We start from the raw sequence: 18133 nt of genomic DNA, 5'->3' as shown, positions 1-18133 counted from the left end.
GTTCGAATATGACCTCTTTCAGTAGGTAAAGAGCGCTCTACCTGAGAACATTTTATTTTGCTGGGCTGGAGCACTGACACTCCTTGTATAGTCCCTGTAAGCTTCAGAATGTAAATAAAAACATAGCCTGTTGGAGCTACCCCCACACACAACCAGCATGCTTGAGAGCTCGGATTGTGAGTTTTCACTGACTGGTTGTCAGTAATGTGACCCCGACCTTGCCCTGCAACGCCTAAGTCATTCATCTTGTTCACATTCTATAAGGATTCAATAATGTGACAATGATGCGAGTCACTAGAAGAGAAAAGGCCTCCTCTGCCTACTCCATCTGCAGAAGAGGGAGCTTGTCCATTGCTCTATGGCTCCCAGAAGCCCCCAGGGAGCCATGTGCCATCTGTCCTGCTTGGTCAAGCCATAGACACCCGGGTGAGTGAGGCAAGCTGCCCATTGTTTCTGGAACAGCCTTTTCAACAGGATGCCCTTTGCCTTTATTGATCTGCCCCAGTGGGTCTTACAGACACACACACGCATCACAAGCCACAGTGGCAACTGCTGGCCCAGTGCGGTGAGTTACCGCAGAAGGTCTTGAACTTCCAGTGTGTCCCTGCAACTCAAGCAGGTGCTAGAGGATAAATGCATGGATGCAAAGAAGAAGGACTCTGGAAACAGGAAACGTACACCAGACAGGACTCAAAGTACCTGAGGACAAAATGTGACAGAGCTGTTTTCTGACCTGGTCTCAGCATAGCGCTGCGGTAGGGCAACGTATGGTCAGACCAACCCATAATGCTGCCTTGCACTGGATGTACTAGCACAGTGCAGACCAAAGGAGCTGTGCACGATGGGACATTGAGAAAAAATGTGCAATTGTACTCCCGGGACTGCGTATTCACTCGTGCCGGTGTACACTATGCACAAGCGGGCAGCCGGAAAACACTTTGGTTGCACAAAAGGAAATATTCACAATTCCTTTCTAGTAGTTATGGAAGTCTGCAATTCTTGCAGGTTTCTCGTGAATTTTTAAGTGCTGCATATTTGCTTCCATCCCTGGGTGCTATAGTTACTCATTGTTTTGTGTATCGGTAACATTGTTTCAAGACCAGGGCTTTCCTTTTGCAAATTCATTTTTGTAGGTGTGATTGTCCCTGGTTCACTGAAGCGAGAAAACACCCAACTCCCGGAAGTCCCTCGTTTGTTAAATGAAATCAGAGGAGTGGAAACAGGGTTTCCTGTGACCTGGAGCTGGCGGTAAACCCCTCACAGGAGAGCACGTCTCATGAGGCCTTTCGTCAGTGAATGTTGGTTTTGGTGAGATGCCTACTCCACAGTTCTTGACGTGTGTGAGGTAAATATCATGGGACACAATAGTGCTGGAATCCGGATCAATGGAAGTAACTGGGACTTTCCCTTTTTCATAATGTTATTTTCAAGATGTTTGATAATCATTCGAGATGTTGACTATGGACTGGAGATGCGATTTGAGAAAAATGGAATAAATCAGAAAATCCATTCCCTACCCATCTTATATTGGCAAACCAGACTGGATCCCTCAATGGCATCTTTCAAAAAAGTGAAAATAATACTGATGAAAACTCTCTGAACTAGAAATGTACCTTCTCCACCCTTGGGACCATGTTATAACGCTTCCCGTTCAGACTGCTTTTTCCTCTTTTTACCGCCTTCCTCTCCCAGATTGACGCTGCTACATCCTGTTTGTTCCTGAACATATTGTAGTTTTCTAGACCCTTATTTGTTATTGCTTATACATGTTCTTGGATATTGACTTTTCGGCGTTGCGATATATCGGTCCTCCTGTGAGCTCCTGTACCTCGCATGTTCCTGTTGTTGTTTTGCTCTACTTGTCTCCCTCTTTATTGTCCCTGAATATTTGTAAAACACTCCGATACCATCTCGGGCCGCACTGTATAAAACTCTATAAATGTACTTGGAGGGATCAAGTGCAAAATATTAGCCAAATTAGTTCTTTGAGGTTTAATATATCATAGGGACTTTTGAAAGTACCTCAACTTACCTAAGCAAGTTTACCCTGATTCATTGCTGTGGTATCGGCTGGTGACGATCAGGCAGTATAAATGAATGTAATTCTCATTGCGGAGATTCCGCCCCGAGTGCAGACTCCCCCACGACTGAGGGGCTTCCGCCATGGGTGTGAAGGCCCTTTGTAAATCAGACCCTGAATGAATGGCTTGGGGGCGCCACGGAGAGGAGGAGCCAGGAAAAGCTTCCAATCAGAAGCCTGATGACCAAATATTTGAACTCAAATTACCTAGTGGCTCTAGAGCGCTTTGGGGTTAGGTATCACCTGCTCAGGTTACACTCACCCTATCAAAACTGAGGTCTGGATGGTTCCCCGATGCTCTAATTTGGGAGCGGTAAATGGGGGAAAAATATGCATGACCGGGGTCTATTCATCACATGCACTGCCTGCAACAGGTTTGTTTATACTTCCTACTGCTCTTTGGAATTCGGGCTTACATTACCGTACATTCCGCAAGGGATGGAACTAGGCGTAGTGCTTGTGGGAGGAGCTATTTTTCATCACTGAGCCCCCAACAATGCACCTGCTCTTGCTGAGCCCCCAACAATGCACCTGCTCTTGCTCTGCCCCCAACAATGCACCTGCTCTTGCTGAGCCCCCAACAATGCACCTGCTCTTGCTGAGCCCCCAACAATGCACCTGCTCTTGCTACGCCGTCTTATATCAAGGGAGGGGAGGTGGGTGGTGCTAATAGCCTTATTACACTTATCTGCAGTTCAGTCACAAAACTGCAAGGGAGGGGGTAACTAACAGCCATTATTGCCCCAAATGTGGGCAGCAATGCTTAATTAGAACACTAGAATGCTGGGAGCTCCATCAACAATAGAGCCGTAGAAGAGGGTGAATAACGGCTCTTCACTCCATCAGCCCAGTTTCTCTTTGTATTTCTATCTGTTTCATTTTAAACATTTACTAATGTATTTCATTTTATTCACTTATTTACTGCAGCTGCTACCCTGGCACAGCGTGCTCTCTGCTAACACAGTATGAACTCACCCAGGTGGAATGTTCTAAGGCATTATAGCTTTTCTGCAAAGGGTTGCACTGGTCCTTAATGCTGACTGCCTCTTCGGCCCTTTCATGAGGCTTTGACTCATAGCCCAGGGAGAAGGAATTTAACCCCAGTATTGCACTCTGCGGTAGCTGTACATTTACAGGGAGAGGATGGCCCAATAACTTTAGATACTGACAAGCTAAATAGGGACAAGTGGACCTATCCTATAATGTATGCATCCTTTATATGAACTGCAGTTCCTCCAATCCGTATATATTAAAGTCGTGCACCTCTGGACAATTGTATAACTATTCGAAAGGTGACGTACAAGCGATTCTGTATCTTTTTATGCTTCATGTAAATGTTTATGGCTGGAAAGAATAGTGAGCCTGTCACTACAAAAATAAGAATTAAACATAATGCTTTCTTACCAGCCTCTTTTGTGACGCCATAAACCACGATCTCGTTTCTTGCTTCAGGGAGACGAGAGTTCTTCTGAGCAGTGAGAACTGGAAATTTGTTTTGAGGTGGAGATAACTTCACGTCCCCAGAATTTTGTGTGTCAACAGAGGCATCCATTGCTCCATGCTCACGGTTTATATTTGCTTTTCTTGGAGGACTTCTGAACAATAAAAAACATTTTATTCAGATATAAAACCAAATATTGTAGATATAATTAGGCAGTTCACAACTCCTGCAGCATAACTAGATCAAACAAACCATTTCTGCCAGTACTTACCTATTGTGACCTATGATAACAGGGACAGCATATATTTGCTGTGCTAAACATTTTGAAAAATGTTTTAATTTTTTTTTTTATTCTGTTAATATTTTTCATTTTTCAGTTCTCAACTGGTAGTTGTGATCTGGAAATACCAAAGCAATGGCTACACCAGAAATGTGTCCCATTTTCATTATTTTAACACAATTCCCACTTATCGGAACATTTTAGAGGGTAACCAATTGATAAAATGTACCTGAGACTACGAATGTGTAGAGTTAGAAGTGAGAAAGGCCCCACCTCAGAAAAGATGCCAGTTCAAGATGCTGACTCACTCCTACAAAGCCCTCCGCGAATAGGGACCTGCAGACATCAACCACCACCTGTACTTCCACCAACTCTCCAGACACCTGCGCTCCACCTCCCTCGCACACACTCCCCACATCCGCAGAAGCTACAGTGGAGGACGATCCTTCTCATACCTCACCGCCAAGTCCTGGTACGACCTCCCCCTTCACTTCCCACAATCATCCTCTCTCTCGAAATCCAGAAAGGGACTCAAGACCGGGCATTTGGACTGATCCCTGCAAGAACCTAGGGCCTAGATACCCTCGCGGGTGATGAGCTGCGCTCTACAAATCCAAGTTGATTGATTGATTAAAATATATAGGTACATATGATGCCGATTTGTTCAATTAAGTTCATATTGAGGATGATGGTATAAAACTTTAGAGGGTGTGGTTTTTCTATTCATCAGCTATGTTATGGCTACAGAAGGATGTTCACTATGTATACATGAACGAGGTTATAGACAAACGCCAGCTCTCCTAAATAAGGTGATTCTCCTGTTCTTTTCTTTCGCCCTTACGACATTTGCAGAAGCTCTTAAGTGATTCTATAGAGTTCAGAGGAGGCACTAGATAATGCATGTGTGGTCAGTCAGTTAAGTAAGTTTATTTCAGATAAAATAACCTAAAGTTTGTCAGCATTGGTTACACAATACAACTATATATATTGTTAGCATGTCATTATCAGTGCAGCATCCTATGGATTTGATACAAACTCCTGCCGCAGCGAGAATGTGTTCTTGCGTGACACGCTAGCAGACTGCAGGTTTGAGGGATGGACTACGAATGCTCAAAGCAAAAAGCGCATAATGGGAAATAACAAAAATAGTGGGCCTGAGTGCACAGATTTACACATTCTCAAACCCTCCTATAATCCTATGTACCTTTGGTGCTTATAAAATTCTACAGCCACGTTTAACTCGACAATCAGTATAATGGGCAAAAAAACAGATAATGAATGAATGAATTAATATGATTTATAAAGCGCATAGCTACTCCTAAAAGCAGTGTCCCAGTGCTGAGAGGTCAAAGACAACTGAGGAGATAGCAGACACAAGGGAATGGCCTATCGGAAAAGCCAAGTCTTAAGACTTTTCTGAAACAGAGATTCTGGGGGAGACTGCCTCAGCTGCAGAGGAAGAGAGTTCCAGAGTTGAGCTGCAAGAAGGCTAAAAGATCTTCCACCGTAGCGAGCTTTCCTAACTCTGAGAACCTGCACTATGCTTCTGAAGACCTGAGACATCTCATAGGAGAACAGGGAGTAAGATGGGGATTCAAATAATCTGGGCCAGCCTTCCTAAAAATCCTATAACAGAAACAAAGAGCTTTGAAAGAAAGTCTCTTCTCCAGTTTGTGAAGCGCCGTGCCCATCAATGCATGCTTAGGGAGCTTGAGCAGTAGGCAAGCCGCAGAGATTGCACCCACTGGAGTCTCTTAATCCTAGCCTGGGAAGCATCCAGACAGAGGAGGTTGTAGTAGTCCGAACGAGAGATAACTAAAGCTTGAATCACTGTCTTCTGGGCCGAGATAGGTAAAAGATGGATAAAGCTTTTGAGTTATTTAATAATGCCAAAACACTTGCCAGCTAAGGTTGTGATTTGATTCTCCAACATGGTTCCCTGATGTGAGTCCGTGCAATTATTGAACATATTGAAGTTACTCATAGAAAATGTCCTATGTGTATCCTGCAGCTTTCCCCCTCTGCTACAGATGAGTAAGGTGTGTGCTGGGGTAGTGAGGAGAACTCAGTCACTACTCTGACTGGTCTATCCCTAGTTGTGACAGTAGAGTAGCACCAGTGCTCAGACGCGTTGGAGGGTATGTCTAGAACATTTTCTGCTATTTCTCTGGCACACAAGACAATCCGTCAGGATGTTAAGGCCTAATAAAGCATCCTTGCAGCTATGGACAGACTGGATGTTGAGACACCACGTCAGTGAACAGGAATACTCCTTAGAGACTAGAATGAACCTTCCACTCCATCTCGTTGGGCTTTACTCCCCATCTCCTGGCATGCTTGGTACTACCTCAGTGAAGGCATGCACAAACCATGGAGTTACTAGTGAATGTTGAAATTTCTTTGATAGGTCAGCTACTTGGTCTCTTGTACACCAATTGCCCAGAAAAATAAACCCTCAAAAGACTTTTTCAGTAAATTGATCAGGGCCACCATATATTCCAACATGTCACAGTATAAGGAGGAATTAAGAAGCCACCATCAGAGCCAGTGCTCCAGTGACACTGGAAACCAAATAGATTTTAGGCTAATGATGCTAAGGGGTCATTGGAGGTGTTTGTCATTCCTACGGAGAGGATATGACCTGTGCACATTCCATCCTTTTCCTTTTTTGATAGGTCTATCTGTAATAAGGATCTGTGACAACATCAATTTACCCAACAAAGTCCTTCACCTCTTCACCCTGGTGAGGTTTAGAGGGCACTTCAATGTCATCACACTCTTTCACTGAGGCAGACACTGACTATAATGGTACCTGTGCAGCCTTTATTTATTTATTGTATTGTATTGTATTTGCATTTATATAGCACTTACTACCCCTGACGAGGCGTCAAAGCGCTTTTTCGGCGAGTAGTATGCTACTCCGGAACCCAAGAAGGATTAGTGTTGAATTAGTATAGTGAAATATGAAAGTAATTAGAGTGGTAGATAGGTTAATCAGTTATTTGGATTTCGAAGGATAGCGGAGGGATAGAAGAGGGGAAAAGGTTTGCATTTATATAGCGCTGGTTACCCTCGATGGGGTGTTGAGCGCTTTTTTTGGGAGAGAATGAAACAGAGACGCAGGGGATAGATAGCTCACAGGGAGGGGACACCCAGGAGGTACAGTGTGGCAGGACCTAACAGGTGTATGTTATAAAAGACACATTGATCATAAACTGGTCTCAGATCCAAGGTGGGTTGGGAATTTATTGTAATGGGCCAGAAGATAGGAACGTTCAGAAACATATATAGTTCAAGAGAGGACCGGAAGGAGGTCAGTTGGAGGGGTGTGACTGCACTGGGCTCAAGGTTGGCACGAAGATAGACTTGTTTGTTCTTTTATACCGTGTATATGATCATACAATGCGTATGTTTGCAAAATAAACGTGATGCGCAGATGGCTACGTATCTTTGAACATTGTAATTCGAGTACTATGAAAAATCTGAGTGAATAGAAGTTTAATAAAAAGATTGTTAAAAAAAAAGGTTGCGGGATGGTGTGTGAGTGGAGGGCATTGACCCTGGCACACAAGCTGCAGAATAGCGCTTAACATGGCACCCTACAATAAGTGCCCTCAGATGCGAAGGGTTTGAGTTGCGGCGTGCCGCAGCCTAGTGAAGCCCCCTCACTAATGTGCATGGAGACACCAGGGTAAGAGCTCCTGCTTCACTCTCCGGTGGCTGCTCCCTTGACCACACACTCTTTCCTTCACTGCGCCATCCCCCCTTTTTTCTTGCAATAATTAATTACCTTCTTCATTGCTGTCCCTCTGTGTATTGCAAAGCCGCTGTTTATCTCACAGTTGTTTATGTCAGTGGATTGATGTATTACCTACATTTATATGCTCTGCTCTTTATTTGGATTTTCTGTCTACCTGACTTTAAAACTTCAATAAACAGAATATTTTTTAAAAAAGTAAATGAATAACAACCCCCGTAGCTCTGGCTCGGATGCTAACAGGTGTCGTGCCACAAAGTCCCAAACAACACAATAAGCATGTAATATGTGCCTTCAATGCTAAAAAGTCCATTCAGAAGTCTCTTGAGGGATGGGCCAGGCATATGGGACAGCAGAGCCATAGTACCCCAGCGATCCATACCTGGAGCCGGCTACGTGACTCATGGCCATCGAGCCCCACATCACTGGTGAGGAGAGAGCAGGGGACTTCCAAGGCACCTCCAACTCATCTCCAGCACGCAGTTCAATGCCGCCTCGCACTTCCCACCAGGATGGTATTACGGATCAGGCATCTCCCTGCGAGGTGATCCCATCAGCGTGAGCAGAGAGCCCCTGTCAGAATTCACTGAGCTGGGAGCCCTCAGCTCCAAATCCAGATCTAGGTCTGGGACCAGTACATGGAACCTGTTGGTACTGTGAGTGGAGACCACCACCATCACCAGCGCTCGTTCCTCTGTAGGGCGGGATCTTGGTTTGCTGGGGTGGCAGCTGCATTTAGACCTCCTACCGGACCAGCCCAATAAACCATTACCAGAATACTCTGGTGGTTTGTGTACCCCTTTAGAGTGCAACCAAGCCCAGACATCCTCCAGGGATGGGAAAAAGTGGGTTGTGTCAGCATCCACAACTCGGAGCTTGGCAGGAAATAACAGTGCATATGATAATCCCAAGGAGAGCAGCTGTGCTTTGATCGCCCCAAAAAAGTTGTGCCGCCTCTGGACCTATGACATATAGTCTGGGTATGCAAGTATGGAGTTGCCATTAAAGGTCTAGGGACCCTTTGCCCTGAACATTTGGAGCAGTACATCCCTGTCTCTGCATTAATGGTATCGCTACGAAAAAGTATAAGAGCCGTGGGTGAGCAAGCATCTTGGCAATTGATGTGTGGACATGTGCGACAGAGACAAGCGCGTCCAAAAGGACTGACACATCGCAGCTATTGAGATGGCGAGCTATGATGAGACGGGTAAAGTCCCGGGAGGGGTAGGGACGTCCAGGGATCATTTGTGCCCTTTCAATGCAGAACAACTTCACCATCCCGGTGGCTAGGACTGTTGTCATCAGCCAATCCTCTAGGAAAAATACAACATTCGGACCCTCAGCCACTTCGGGAAAGCCTAGGAATCTGATATTATTGCGCCAGGACCACCCTTCTGCATCCTTTGCCATTGGTTTTAGGTCCCACACCTCAGTTTGCAAGGATTTCCTTTGGTCCTGCATGATCAACAAAGAAGGCCTGATTGAAATCACTGAGGATTCTGTTTCGTCCACCCGTTCTATGAGTTTGGCATGGTCTGCTGACAGCAACCCATTTTCGATTTGTAGCGCTGCGACTTGGGCCTCCATGGCAGTTTTGAAAATCATGTATGGCTAGTAGGGCCTTGAAAAACATTCCTGTGTGTTTCTCTAGCATACCTTCCAACTGGCTGATCAGATCCACTGGAGACGGGGTGGCCGACAACATGGCCAATACTGACTCCTGGGGTGGAGGCTTGGGGACCTTTGGTTGAACGTGCACCTGAGGTTGCTGTCCGCTGCGTTTTGGAGGCTGAAATATGGGGAGACTAAGATCTGAGGGCAAGTGTCTGTTGTCGTGGTGCCTCCCATAGGATGCCCTCGTTCCTCTGGGAAGAAGGACGGTATCGGGAGCGCTTTCCTCACTTCCCCACAGCACTCCAATCGATAGTGCAAGAGTCAGCGATACCACACTCCTAACAAGTTGAGAGCCCAACTGCTTCAGGGGAAATGGCTTCCAGGGGGTTCCAAGGCAGGTGCCGCACTCATGCAGTGCTCATAGAGAGGGCCATTTGCAATGGGGGTGGGGGGAAGAAGATGCTGTGCACTCCCTGTTTATAGGTCTTCCACAGGACTCATTCACAAGACTCAGAACTCCAGGGCCCCCATCTCAGGCTCCCAGGGATTCAGCGCACGGCGTGGGCCCCAACGCGGGGCAGTCAGTGATGGCCCCTCCTCTATTTCAGCAGTGCAAAAAATAAAAATAAAATGATAATAACAAAACATTATTATTTTTTTTTTTTTCTGGGCTGGACTGGAGCCATGTCCAACGTGGCGGGGCTGAGCTAAGTGAGGAGTGGTTTACACTCCCTTATGCGCATTAATGTTTGACTGGCCCTCTTGCGCCGGCCAAACATTCATGTGCACTTAGCATGCTCTCCACCTGGCTGTGTTGCACAGCCCTGTGGAGAACATGCCCTGGTTCCCAAGCACTGCGTAACAGCCAAACAGGCCATTCAGATCAATCAACACGCTGCTGATGCAGCTTCGTGATTGGATGGAAAAGTCTGGGAACCTGGGTGCTTTCGGCGCTGCCAGCAGAGTGAAGACGGAGCTGAGGTGTGCTGCAGTGGTGGCAAAGGTAAGTTTATTTATCTATTTAGTATCCATTTTCCCCTCGCCTCACCACCCCCATGCTGAAGCAGCCGCCACTGGAGGCATTTCCAGCCCTGCAGCGCGTAGGAAAGAACAGCAGCTAGCGCGCTGTACTCATCGTGGCATCTGTCGTCAGGCCTGGGGGGCCACGCTGTAGTCTGCCTCAAATCAGAGTTCCTGGTCGCCCGCAGTGGCTGGGCAACACTGCCTGCCCGAGGACGCCAACTACCCCCCTGGCCTCTTCTGGTGAGTGCAGGTGCCACGCTGCAGTGGCCCTTCAATTTGGGGCCTCCTGCCGAGGTCGCCAGGCCCATCGAAAGATGTTCTCATTACTCCCTCGTTCACCATAAGGTGCAAATTGAGCAGGCCGCAACAGTTAACAGACCAGACACGAGGCAGAGAGTCAAGCACAGCAAAAAAATCCCAGATGCCGCCTCCTATCTTGTCGCCAACCAGTGCCCTGGGACAAAGGAGTTAAGGCACTGCAGGCCCAGGTAGAGGATGGCCAGAATCCAAAACACTAGGGCAGACCATGCACCAGGAATTGCATACAGCGTGGGTGCCACCGATGCAATGCACCTTGGGCGCCAGCGTGCACCTCCAAAATGCCTCACATAGCTCCCAAGAGATGGTCGTCGTTCAAGGCCCCAAAAGCCCCATACTGCCCGAGTGGCAAGCACAGGTCCATAGATCGGGGCAACTACAATCCTCCGTTTCGTAATAGGGCCACATTCAAGGCCTCAGGAGAGATTCCAGGTCTGTAATGTCCACAGAGGACCCTTTGGTAAGACACAGGATCTCTAACCTCACAGGAAGTCTCTAAAACCTGTGAAAAGGCACAATTGTCAACCTACCAGGGGCTGAACACCTGCTGCCGGTGTGAGCTGAAGGCACTATCTCTGTCCATAATGCAGCATATTGGCAGGCATCACTTCACCATTTACAGGAAAAAGGCACTGAATTGCCCAATCATAGTATGTCTGAGAGAGCTGTCACTTTGGACCAATCAGAGTGCCAATGAAACATCCCCTGCATGAAGGCAGGCTTGAGGAACAAAGCAAGACACACCCACCCTTCGGCAACAAAGGTTGTAGGTTTGAGAAGGCTGCACAGTTCCCTGGGACTCTGTGAGCTCCTGGAAACAAGAAACACATTTTGGAAATCGAGGTTAAGGCCCCAGACGCAGGGCTGGTACCACATCAGCATGGCCACCAGGCTCCAGATCTCGGCTATTACGTAACAAACGAATGCATCTGGGAGGCTTAGCCTTGGTTCACTTCTTGTGAAATGAAACATAAGATCACAGTGGACGGCAAAGCTGAGCACCAATCCTTCCCAGGTAAGGCTCCCAGAATTTGGAAAGCTATTTCTTCTTTTAGCAGGAATCGTCTTCGCCTTTTTATCTTCAAATCACTCCTAAGACCATGAGTCTTTGAGACGCGTCTCAGTGGCGGCTCCTCCCCTCTGGCAGAGGAGCGCCACCCCCCCCGCCCGCAGCCGCAAAACTCCTAAAAATAAAAGGATAATAAAACAGGTTTATTATCGTTTTATTTTTCTTTCCTGGGCTGAGTCTTGGGGGTGGGGCTTAGTCGGTGACAGGCTGCAGGAGGAGTGGCGCGCAATGCTGTTAGTGCGCATGTAGGTTTGGCCCGCTGTCTTAGGACGGCCAAACCGTTATGTACGCTGAGATTTCTCCAACCCGAGCTGCATTGCCGGGTTGGAAACAGCAGGCACAGGCTTCTACTCTCTCTGGGCCCTCATATCTAGGACGCTCGGGCCAATCCTGGCGCTGCGCTCATGCATGAGAGCAGCATATGGATTGGCCGCAGGGGAGTCTGCGAGCCTGAGCTGCAGTGAGCTGGAGCCAGAGAGGAGCAGAATATCGGTGACGCGTGGGTAGCAGGTAAGTTCTTTTTTTTGTGTTCACATGTTAGAAAGAAAGAAACAAAGAAAGAAAGAAAGAAAGAATGATAAAAGAGAGGAAAAAGAAAGGAAGAAACAAAGAAAGAAAAAAAGGTAAAGAAAAAATTAAAAGCGCAGCTGAGAAAAAAGAAACACCCCTTGCTCTCTGTCAGTATCAGTAACCAGAGAATTAATATTACAGCACTACGAGATAAAGATAAATAAGAACATTTAGAGCATGGGTGTCCAATATAGGTCTAAGAGGGTTACAGACAATCTCGTTTCACAGCCTATCCACATAAAGTACATTTACAAACAATGAATGAATCTACATGGAACTAATGGATGCATTCAGTAGCTATCATGAAAATAATTGCGTCAATCCAGACTACCTGGACCTACGTAGGACTGCGCCGATTCACATAGTGAGATCACAAAAAAAAGTCTCTTGGTTGGCAAATAACAATTGTATCAACCACCCAAATGATTTTTGAGACGTACTCCTTTCATTTTCTTCAAAAAGAAGAAAGCCTCAGTGAGCCTGTGGGCATTGGATCCCGGGGCTCCAACAGATCTCCAGATCATCGCAGTGAACGCGCAACCCACTGAGTTGCCTCACATGACTCGATGTCCTTCAGGTACTTTAAAGCAGCCGATGCCCTCATGCATCATTTTACACCCAAACACGTATATTCAAAAATCGGCTTTATTATCTCCTGTGCTCAGTGCTTGAAAGGAACTCATATAAACATCCACAGGGTTTTATTTACTCAATTGGTATAAAATAATCTTATTACTTGTTTTGTTTTTAAAATCCCACTTCATTTCATTTAAAAATAGATTGAAGTGCCTCAAGATCTCAAAAATGCTAATCATCTTTGAAAAGCTCAATCTTGGCAGCTCAGCAATCATATTTCTTTTGTAGTGTAAAGCAGGTCAGGACAATTACTTAAATGTAATCCGCGCCAAAATCAGGGTTTGATCCTCTGCAGGAGAGATCAGTGGGTTTAACTAGGCACTCATCGCCTATTAGGATGATAAGCAATTTATTCTGCAGCGTTTGTTGAAGCAGCGCAGAGCTGCGTCTTAATGCCAGAGGCGGCCTAAAGAGAGCAGAAACCCAAAAAGGAAACCTAAACCGGGAAATATCCGTGAAAATCCCAAACCCATTATTTTAGATGTTTACGAAAACTGCTTTATTGCATTATCTGGTTGGGCTTTAGCCCAGGGTAAAGGTCACTGCCTCCATGGATCATACGATTAAGCAGCAATAGGATGATGTGTGTGCACTCTGGGACCCCTGCAACAATGTCAAGATTTTCTTTATATTATTTTAATGTGAAACCTAAACCCGAAGGAGGCAGATGAGGGGCTTGGCACACTAATACTACTGTACACAAGCAAACAAACAAGACAGTAAAAATAGAATTAAAAAACAAAAAAACAATGTTAATAGTAAAATAGTTATGCAGAAAAATAAAGTATTCCTGGTAAAAAAAAAAGGAAAAACTATCGAAATGAATAAAAAAGCAAATTGAGATGACAACAAATGATATCTATAGACAATAGGTCTGACTTTAAACTGGTGACAGATGAAAACACAGGAGTAACAGAAGATCAGAGTGGTCCACAACCCAGGTGAAGAAAAGAGACAACCACACCAATGACAATGAGATAACTTGGAAGCCGACAATCCCCCACTCCTGAGAAAATCCACTGCTCAACATAGTGCAATAGATTCTATTAAAATAACAAGTTTTGGTTTTAAAAGTGTGTTTTTTAAGCTAAATCCACAATTATGTGGGCAGCCTTTGAGGAGGCTGAGGAAGTTTGTCCATGGGAGTGTTGTGAAAGCTGAGCTCTTATTTTCATGGTCAATGTTCCTGTATTTGGGATTTCTAGCAATAGTGGACATCACTGTCCGTGTTAATGCAATTTCAACCAATCGTATTTTTTTTTCCTCTGGCAGTAACATGAAAGAGTGGACAATAAGTTACTCAACATATAGGCTCTCATTACAATGGCAGGTGGACCGCCACCGGCACCCCATTGGTCTGCCCGTCATCCAGGGCATCGGTCCGACCACTGCATTACAATGGAGCCAGTCGGACCACAGAGGTCGGGGGTAGGACCGCCACCTCCGGCAGGATCAAAGATCCCGTCGGGATGGCGGTCGGATTCCTAACCCTACAATGGAGGCGGTGACTGCGCAGGCACCGCCACAGGATTACAATATCCCTTTCTGACTGCCTGTACATGGCCGCCCCACTGCCATGAATAGGCAGATGGAAAGGGACTTTGGAGGCCACAGGAAAGGCCCCCGTCCCCTGTGGGCCACTGCTAAGTGGCCTGGGGGCACATGTAGTGCCCCCCCACACATCCTTGCACCATGTGGAAGGCACCACTTCGTGCATGAATGTGCACAAAGGGCCTATTTCTACAGCGTCTTGTGTTGCAGCCCTTTTCCTGGGCTGCAGCATACGTCACACTAGAAAAAAGCCTGTAATGACCGCCTGCACAGCAGTCATATCCTTATCGAGCAGGTGGGATCGCAGACACATTGTCAGACGGTCACCTGCCAAAAGGATGGCAGTCGTAATAAGGGCCATCATTTCTATTTGATGCACAAAAAGTAAACATGGTTTTGTTTGAAGCCTAAATCCACGTTTATGTGGGCAACTTTGGAGGGGGGTCAGCAGTTTTGCCAGGAAAGTCTCAGGAAGTCTTTCAGTGGAAGTTCGCAAATCACCACCATTTAATGAAGATATGTAGGATATTGGAACACATTCTTGATTCCCAGACTGGTCAAAGGATGATCTTTCTGTGTTCAACTACCTATTGCAAGTCATGTGCTTGGTAGCCTCCTTCCTCGTCTTGGCTTTCTTGTCCATTCTAGTCCTGTGTTTTTCAGTCATCCTTTTAGATTGTTTTGAATTTCTAGATTCATTCACGTTACTCTCAGGGCCTTATTACGAGCTTTACTTGTGGTGGCAGAGCGACACCCACCACACTGCACACCTGCCCGCAATATTTTGAGTGTTGGGGTCGGACCGTCTCAGGACTGCCGCATCCGTCGGGATCCAGGATCCTGCAACGGTGGGGTAGCAGTCAGGAGAAGGAATATGCTAGCGGTGCCACTGCGGCACCGCCAAGCTTATTATGAGTTGTGTGTCCATCAGCAATTTCATGGCGCTGAGCCCGCCATGAAAAGGGGGCGGAGAGGCAAATAAGGGGCCCCTAACAGGTCCTACTGCTGCTCTTGGGACTGGGGGTACATGCAGGGGGGCCACAACACAAAATGGAGCTCTAGGGGCAGAGAACAGGTCGTCCCCCACTCATACGTTTCTATACAACAATTGACCTGTTCCCAAGGTGAATATACAGTTCAAACATCTATACCCGTTGTCATATATTTTAAGACAATCTATACAGCATGTGGTTACACCATCTATGCTACTTATGGGTATGGCTCACCAATTTAAAAAAAGAAAGAAATTCATACGAGGTACATTAGTCTCTGTAATCCCCAAGTATCTGTCTCTAGACACCCAATAATGGTGAAAAAGTGTAGGAAAGGAGCGAGGAAGCCTCACAGTACCAACACCAGGGAGGTTTAAGCAGGAAGGTACTCACCTGCTACCTCAAGGTCTCATCATCAGCTACCCTCGTTCCGAAAGTAAGATTTGTGTAAAGGAGGAAGAATGGGTGACAACCCAAAAAGTAAAGTGCTTAGGTATGTGTAAAGGAAAAAGTAGTGCCAGAATATGTGCACCGAGGAAACCCCACAACTATATACAGTTCTGAGCTAGAACACACTGGCTTACAATTTTTATTCCATGCTGTGTGTCTACTCCTATTAAAATGCCGACATGTTTCATTGCCTTTGGGTACACTCACGGCAATTTCTTCAGGGCGTGGGGTTTTGTCACTTAACCCTGCATTTCCGCCTATCTTTTGATAAAAACACTTCGGGATTTTACCCAACGTGGGTATACCTTTACCCTCGAGCTCTCGCGTGTGAAAAACTGCACTCCTTCAAGGCTCTTCCTGTTAACTCCTACGGTGAGGCTTAGCTGTTTGCGCGTCCGGCGTTAACTCAGCACCGCATCTGGCGATGCAGCGCGCGCAACGAAATTCGGTATATTACTTTTTTTCTTAACTTACCTGAACTCGGCCGTATGCCGCATTTTGCAACCCCCCACCCTGCCCCTCCTCTGCGCCACGTCACCGCCCCGGTAAAACACCCTACACGGGCCGCCACTGTCTGCATGTTAGGCTCTCCTATGAGCCGAGCGGGCCACTCCTTAGCAGACCCCCCCCACCATGGATTATACTCATACTCTGGCAGGTAGGCGCACCCCAGGTTTGGTGGTCCTCCTGTCGGCGTGGAGGTGACGGGCCAACAGGAACACCGCCAAACTCCTAATGCGGCCCTCAATATTTAGGTGAAGAATATGATCCATTGACTCAAAATTATTTTCAAACAACTGGATTTCTGACATATTGTCTTACAGTAAATCCACGCTTCTACGATAATTCTGCCACTTTTTTATTTGTTCTTGTTTTTAGAGAGTTATACTTCCTCTTGTGTGGAATTTACACTTGTGTTCTATGCAGTGGCGGCTCTTGAAGGGAATGCTGCAGGGCTGTGGGGTGGGGCGGGGGAAGGGCAGGGTGGGTGGTTGTAAACTCAGGAATTGGGCCGAACGGAGTTGAGCAAAGAAATAAATAAATAAAAAGAATAAAATTTTGCGCGCTGCAACGCCAAATCGGCGATGCAGCACGTGATGTAATTCGTTTTATTTATTTATGTCTTTACTCACTCAGTTTGGCCCAATTCCAGAGTTTACTACCCCCCACCCCCCCGCCTCGCCCCACAGCCCCGCAGCACTCCCTCGAGGTGCCGCCACTGGTACTATGCATGAGTAGTTGAAGTTCGAAGTAACTTTACTAAGTTTAAAAATAATAAAACCATAAAAGTCAATAAATTCATAGTAACATTTCATTATCAGGAACCATCAAAATCATGAAACATGCTACAGTTCATTACAAAATGTCGGTTCCAGCACACGGGACCTTAGGCAGAAACATGGAGGGCCCGATTCAACTTAAGACAAAATCCTAAACTTACTACCATTTTGGTATTCACAGAAGGCACTTACTCATTTTGGTATTCACAGAAGGCACTTACTCATTTCGGTATTCACAGAAGTTAGGAGTCCTAACTTTAGGACTCCTAAATGCCTTCTGTGAATACACAAAGTCTTAAAATTAGGATTTTTCTCAATTTAGTAGTAGTAAAGTTAGGACTCCTAACTTTAGGACTCCTAAATGCCTTCTGTGAATACCGAAAGCCTTAAAATTTGGATTTTTCTCAGTTTAGTAGTAGTATAGTAAGGACTCCTAACTTTAGTACTCCTAAATGCTTTCTGTGAATACCGAAAGTCTTAAAATTAGGATTTTTCTCAATTTAGTAGTAGTAAAGTTACGACTCCTAACTTTAAGACTCCTAAATGCCTTCTGTGTATACTGAAAGCCTTAAAATTAGGATTTTTCTCAGTTTAGTAGTAGTAAAGTTAGGAGTCCTAACTTTAGGACTCCTAAACAGAGAAAAATCCTAATTTTAAGACTTTCGGTATTCACAGAAGGCATTTAGGAGTCCTAAAGTTAGGACTCCTAACTTCTGTGAATACCGAAGTGAGTAAGTGTGTTCTGTGAATACCAAAATGAGTAAGTGCCTTCTGTGAATACGAAAATGGTAGTAAGTTTAGGATTTTGTCTTAAGTTAGTTCTGTGAATCGGGCCCGGAGTTCCTCAGCCTTACTGCACAGTTTGCAAAAGAAGCAACATGCATGAGTAACAAATAACCGGGGAAGCACACATTGGCACTGTGTTTCACAGTGAATAATACACCATTTTAAATAAAAGTAAATAATAAATCATTTTTGAACAAAAAAGAATGCCTTGATTTGCTCTTCGATATGTTCCTTCTTATGCATGCTTACCCCTCCTCAGCTAGCGCTTAATTTGGCCATATCTCAA

At 45.8% G+C, this 18133-nt stretch overlaps 1 protein-coding gene across 1 annotated transcript in view; it reads right to left on the bottom strand.

The window, feature by feature from the left end:
- CCDC187 (coiled-coil domain containing 187) overlaps positions 1–18133 on the bottom strand; it is a 395322-nt gene that overhangs the window by 149140 nt on the left and 228049 nt on the right. Inside the window, exon 14 of the mRNA XM_085613361.1 lies at positions 3485–3675. Coding sequence (XP_085469487.1) covers positions 3485–3675 — 191 coding nt within the window. The remainder of the gene's footprint in view (positions 1–3484; positions 3676–18133) is intronic.

The sequence above is a fragment of the Triturus cristatus genome, chromosome 1_2, assembly GCF_964204655.1.
Source record: "Triturus cristatus chromosome 1_2, aTriCri1.1, whole genome shotgun sequence".
Lineage (NCBI taxonomy): Eukaryota > Metazoa > Chordata > Amphibia > Caudata > Salamandridae > Triturus > Triturus cristatus.
This window is presented reverse-complemented; position numbering and strand designations above follow the sequence as displayed.